Source organism: Symsagittifera roscoffensis, chromosome 5 (assembly GCF_963678635.1).
Source record: "Symsagittifera roscoffensis chromosome 5, txSymRosc1.1, whole genome shotgun sequence".
NCBI lineage: Eukaryota > Metazoa > Xenacoelomorpha > Acoela > Convolutidae > Symsagittifera > Symsagittifera roscoffensis.
This window is the reverse complement of record NC_087066.1, coordinates 15,014,653-15,020,853: the sequence shown is the minus strand read 5'-3', so window position 1 is coordinate 15,020,853 and position 6,201 is coordinate 15,014,653. Positions and strand designations below refer to the sequence as shown.

The following is a 6,201-nucleotide window of genomic DNA, read 5'->3' as shown; positions in this document are numbered from 1 at the left end:
AAATTGTCCTTTTTTCTTAGTTTTTGTATGGTTGTGCTTGGAAATTTTGGTGCTACTTGACCAGCAATTGGCTATCGCTATTGGAGTTTTTTTTGCTTAAATTTTGCATTTCCGAAAGGTCACACAGTCTAACCAATGTTTAAATAAACGTGTTCGCTTTATTTCTAACCCTGCCCGCATAATTTAGTTCTCAAGGAATTGGTAGCATTTTGCTGCGCAGTAATTTAGCTGTGGTAATTTAATAGCATTGCATCCGCTATATTGTTGGCTAGTGCTCCAAGTCAGCAAGAAGGTATGGCGTACTAATCAGTAAATTTGTTTACTTGATTTTTTTTATCTGAAAAGTTTTTTTTGCACATTAAACCAAGTATGCTACTGATTTGTATTTGACAAATAATGGCACACTGCAAACAGGTTTGTTCATTTTTTGTGACATTACTGTACGTAATCTTGGATTAAAAATCAATATAACAGTCGGAACACTATAAAATGGTTTATCCTAACCACTGTTCGTATCAGAGCAAAGCTCGGAATATCTCAACTGCCTTTTAAGTTATCCGGTTTTTGTTTAGCGTACGCATTGAGATTTTTAGTGTACATCAAAATAAGATCTTTAGTATGATTTAAATTGAATATATGGTGTTTCCAATATGATACTTACGCTTGCGACTAGCAAGCGTCACTAAATAGGAATATAGACTTTTCAGGCTAACAACTTGTTCATTAAAATCACTTGAATCATTGATCAGGTGCTCCTCATAATTGTGCTGACATGCTCAATTTCGTGAACATTCAAATAAAACAACTGGATTTTTGGTTTCTATTATAATTATCTTTGGTACTCTTGATATTTTTTTTTCTTGGAAAAATTCAATTGTCGGTCTGATATCTGTCCGCTTCGTTTTTTTTTGCTTAGCGTACACAGCCTGATTTGTTTACTTTCAGTTTTTGTAACTAAAATCAATTGTCTTTTTAAATAAGAGTCCATGAACGCAATTCAAACTCTTACATAGGTCGTTAGGATTTTTTTCTGAAAAAGTTTCAAAATCCTTAAATATTTTACAGAAATAAATCATACAAATGATTACTTTTATGGATGCTTCTAGGTGTATATGCACCATTTGAGATCAATGAAATTTCATCTGCTAAAAGTTAGGAAAGCTGTACTCTCCAGATACGAAAGTGTAAAGGTCACGAAAACGTGAACGAATTCTAGTTTTGAAAGTGGAGTTTAATTTTCAGATTTTCCAGTGGAGCAAATAATTTACCTACTAATCCACTTTCCTCAAATTGAGTGTATCAAAAAAAGTATTCTGGAAAAAGTATTAAGCATAATTTGTTCTGGAAATTCAAAGAGCTGTAAAGCCATATTTTTTTCTACTTTGAAACTGTTGTTACATTGAAGTTTTTTCAAAAAACAAATCATTTTTTCTTTTCTATTTCCTTGTGTTCATTAACTTTTTTCCAGCTGTCTGTTGGCTATCATTTCACAAGGCATATGCACTAAATTTCAAAAATCAGATTGAGTTTAATCAGTCTTGCCCTTTTTTGTGGATCGCTTCATTTGGTTAAAATGGAGGCCTGAATGCTACAAATGCAGTTTTTGCCGTCATCATAATTGCCATTTAAATGATTTGCATAGTTTCACTACTGCCATTATCATTGAGAGGTGAACATTAACATTTGTGAAAAGCAAAATGAAAAGTAGTATGGGCGGGGGGGGGGGAGGGGAGGTTGAAGCTGACGCCAAGCCTCAGGCGTTCGACACCCGCCCGGATTTTACCCCGGTATTTTGCTCTGTTTCTTCGCAAATTCGCTGCGATGAAAGTTTCAGCAAGTTAAGCTCGGAAAACTTATTCGGCGTTAGGTTTTTGAAATTTGGCCACTCTCGAAAAAATGCTAGATCCACAGCCTGAAAATGAAACTGATGAATTCTAGTTCTTATCGAGAAAAAAAGAACCTATCTCAGCTTTCACGTAGCAAGTGAGCCGCTATTTTGTTCATTTTGGCCTGCAGATGTAAGGTTTGCAGCTTATCTTTCGCATCCAATCTGCTGGGGTCAAAATTGACCCAATCCAAAACGAAGAAAGCCATGGAGTCCGAGATGAACATATTTCATATAAGGTGGATAAAAACAATTTCTGCGAAAACCTGCTTTAAAATGTTTTAAACGTATAGGAACACTTTTATATGTTGCTTGACTAACCTTGATTTTACATTCTATTTTTGATTCACAGAAGTGAAGTATTCGCTGGAAGTGTACACTGGCGATGTGTCTGGGGCAGGCACAGATGCAAATGTGTGTGTACAGTTGTCAGGAGACAGAGGAGAGTCCACTGCTTTCATATTGGATAAATCTGGCAAAGACGACTTCGAACGGGCAACGTAAGTTTACGTAGTGGTTTTTGTTAAGAAGTAGTCGTTTTATTATCATTCGATTTAAAAAAAGAAACCTGTTAAAAAATAAAACTAATATTTTCACGTAGTAAAAGGCTTCTGTAAAAAGCATCATCAGGCGTAGTTATACTATATGCAGGATTCTGTAAAATCCAAAAACAATTACTTGAACATGACTTTTCATGGCTAAAAACCTATTTCGCTTTATTCGGTTTTTTATTGCTTTTATATTGCAGATCTGGTTAATTATTTAAATCTTAAAAGTCACTAAATTTGAATTTGTCGTTTCAGCCGGGGCAAGTATATGGTCGAATGTCAGCACCTGGGGAATCTGCAGAAGCTAAAAGTGTCGCACGATGGCAGTGGATTTGGGGCAGACTGGTTCCTGGACAAGGTCAGATAAATTACAAAATCGTATTCACACTTTTCGTCTATATTTCACTTCAACAAATATCGTCGCGTAAATCTTCACCTAAAAATCTAATTTACCTAAAAATCTTCACCAAAATATCTAAGCTCTCCGAAAATCCACATATCGAAAATCGATATTGATGAGTAAAACTACCAATTACTGCACATACGCTTTAAAAAATACCATGAATCAACTTGTTATGCTTGTTATGTGTAAATTCTTTAATCTATATGCCTTCGTTTAATTGATTTTTTTGCCTTATAGAGAAAAGTTTCCTACTTATGTTGGAGGTCTCCTGTTCAAAGCATTAAACTCGGTGGTTTCTGTTCAGATTGTGGTGACGTATGAGGAGAAAGAGACTGTGTTTAATTGCAATAAGTGGCTCTCACACAGCCAAGACGACGGACACACCGAACGAACACTATTCCCATACGGTAAGACAGATCATCTTGTCAACTAGAAAAGTAAAGAATTATAAATGACCAGCTATTCCCCGCTATAATCCCTAGTAAAGAATTTCCACCCACTGTAAAATGACTAATTCAAGTTTTAAATATATGCTAATTTTGTACATTGTAACTGATTCCTCCTTTTCAGGCGCGTATTTAGGATTTTATCGAGGGGCTGGGCGGTGAGCTTTTAAATGAACTGCAAAAGCTTTGTTTCTTTTTCATGTATGATTTGTGATTTTGCGGGCAGATGGTAAATTTTTGCGAAAAAAGGGCTTAAAATGCCTCTTTTTTCGGGCAGATGATAAAATTTTGCAAAAAGGGCCTAAATGGTGCAGTTTGGGTTTTTTGCAATGTTTCAACCAAAAACAAATACGTGGTGCACGCTCTCCTTTTAAAGTTGGTATGTACTGTCTTCAAAAAAGTTAGAGCTGGTCGGCCAAAAGTGAAGGCCGTAAAGTCGGCCAAAAGTGAAGGCCGTAAAAAAGTCCCAAACGGGGTGAAGTCCGCTAATGAACGATTTGCAAATGGGGGAAACAAATAAACCTGTTCCAATAAAACAACAAAGATAGACAGTTACTGTGCAAGAAGCACAGAATGTTCCGACCATAGTCTTAAATAATACAAAAATATTATTGCAAATTATTGTCGTTTTTTTTTCTGTGTGGTGTGATAAAAAGATCTGAACGAAAAAAAAGAACTTAAGCATATTCAACATTCATGGTAAAATAGGCCAAGTGGAAAACAGTTCTTGTAGAAAAATGATAGAAAAGACATAGTAAGAATTTTTTGATTCACAAAATGGCGCCAAAAACTCTGTAAGCCTAAACGCTTGCGGTATTAGCTCGAAATTATAACAACAGTCAAAATTTTCAAACCTGTTTTTCACGACACTTTTAATTTCGTTCGAATCACGACTGAAAGGGCTTTAATATGATACATCACTCAACTGAGTCCGATGATTGTTTGTTGTACTTAATTTTGCGTGAAAAACAAAAAAAATAAAAACGAGTATAGCCGGTTACTGTGCCAGTAGCATTGAATATTTCGATCATAATCTTAAGAACACAAACAAAAAAAAGTCTTTTAAATTAGTGTCGTTTTTTCTCGTTGATATGAAAACAGGATCTCAACAAAAAAACTAGAACCTTAAGCATATTCGTTAAGTGTTTTTTTGTTCCCAAAATGGCGCTTAAAATTTTGTAAGCCTGGATGCTCACCTTATTAGCTCAAAATTAGAAGAAAAATCAAAAATTTCAAACTGGATTTTCACTCTTTTAAGCCTGGACGCTCGCCTTATTAGCTCGAAATTGAAACGGAAATCAAAAATTTCAGTCGGTTTTTTTCGACACTCTTACTTTCATTCGAATCACGACTGAAAGGGCTTTAATTTGATATATCACTCAACTCAGTCCGATGATTATTTGTTGTACCTAATTTTGCATGGAAAACAAAAAATAAACAAAGATAGCCGGTTACTGTGCCTGTAGCATTGAATATTTCTATCATATTCTTAAGAACACAAACAAGAAAAAGTCTTTCAAATTAGTGTCGTTTTTTCTGGGTGGTGTGAAAACAGGATCTCAACAAAAATTTAGAAATTTAGGCATATTCGTTAAGAGTTTTTTGATTCCCAAAATGGCGCTAAAAACTCTTTAAGCCTGGATGCTCATCTTATTAGCTCGAAGTTAGAACAAAAATACAAAATTTCAAACCAGTTTTTCACTCTTGTAAACCTGGACGCTCACCTTATAAGCTCGAAATTAGAACAAAAATCAAATAGTTCAAACCGGTTTTTTTCTACCTTTTTAATGTCGTTCGAATCACGACTGAAATTGCTTTATTATGATATATCACTCAACTCAGTCCGATTCTTATTGTGTGGGAACCTAATTTTGCGTGGAAAACAAACTAAACCACACCCGGAACAATGGTCGGAACAAAAAAAGGGAAAAACTAAAGCAAACTTGAATACAAAGTTCCTCCCCATTTTGCAAATGGTCGTAACAATAATTAATTCAAAATTGTGAATATTATATGTGGTGGTTTTGTTAGTTCTGACTAAAAAACAACAAAACTGTTGGATGTTAACGTTTCAATTTCAATTAAGTTGAAAAAAGCGACATTTTCCAACATAGTAGCAATTTACTCTAGATGTATAAAAGTAAAACGTTTATAAAGTTTTTTTTCTGTTTTAGTTCCAGAAACAAGTACGTTAAACTAGTGCTTTTTGCATCTCTTCGCTTGAAATCTTGAAATCTAATTTCTGCTTTCGGGAATAATTTCCTTGGAATATTTTGAAAATCTGTTCAACATTTGATACGTTCTTCAGTCCTTTTTGAGATGTGATTCAATTCAAAGTCTAGTTTCTCGCTCAATCATACCTATTTGTTCACACTCTTTCTGCTTTTATTATGTAACTTGATTGCATAACAATTGTGCAACATCCTAGCAAAAGACGTAATTTCGTTCAACATTTTTTAGAATTTGATTACGAGTTCATAGTCTACACTGGAGACATAGCAGGAGCTGGCACCGACAGCAAAGTGTCCATGACCTTATATGGAGAGAAGGGAGACTCGGGAGAACTCGTTTTAGACAAGGAGGGCTCAGACGATTTTGAAAGAAACTCGTGAGCTCAAATCTTTTTTTGTTCGTTTCGCTGAACATAACGCTTTTTGGACCCATTTATTTGTTTGACCTCTGATTTTTAATCTAAACAAAACTGCCCGCATATGAGGGCAAAGCCCTGAGTTTTCCGACTGTCCTTTAATCAGTCTCGAATAGTTTTTGGTTAAGATAATATTGAAAAACCATAACTTTTGGATTATATCAAATTTCAACATGTGAGTCATGTATGGAAATAATACGACCAATTAGCTCGCCTCCTTTCAGTTTGGAGCGATTTTGTATTGTGCGATATTTTTTAATGATTGCTTATAA

The 6,201-nt window shown here is 34.8% G+C and overlaps 1 protein-coding gene across 1 annotated transcript in view; it reads left to right on the top strand.

Annotated features, from left to right (window-relative positions):
• The window catches only part of LOC134846617 (uncharacterized), a gene marked incomplete in the record, with an annotated part of 112,073 nt that overhangs the window by 19,547 nt on the left and 86,325 nt on the right, over nucleotides 1-6,201 (top strand). Inside the window, 4 exon segments of the mRNA XM_063864002.1 lie at nucleotides 2,238-2,385; nucleotides 2,689-2,791; nucleotides 3,141-3,243; nucleotides 5,743-5,890. Coding sequence (XP_063720072.1) covers nucleotides 2,238-2,385; nucleotides 2,689-2,791; nucleotides 3,141-3,243; nucleotides 5,743-5,890 — 502 coding nt within the window.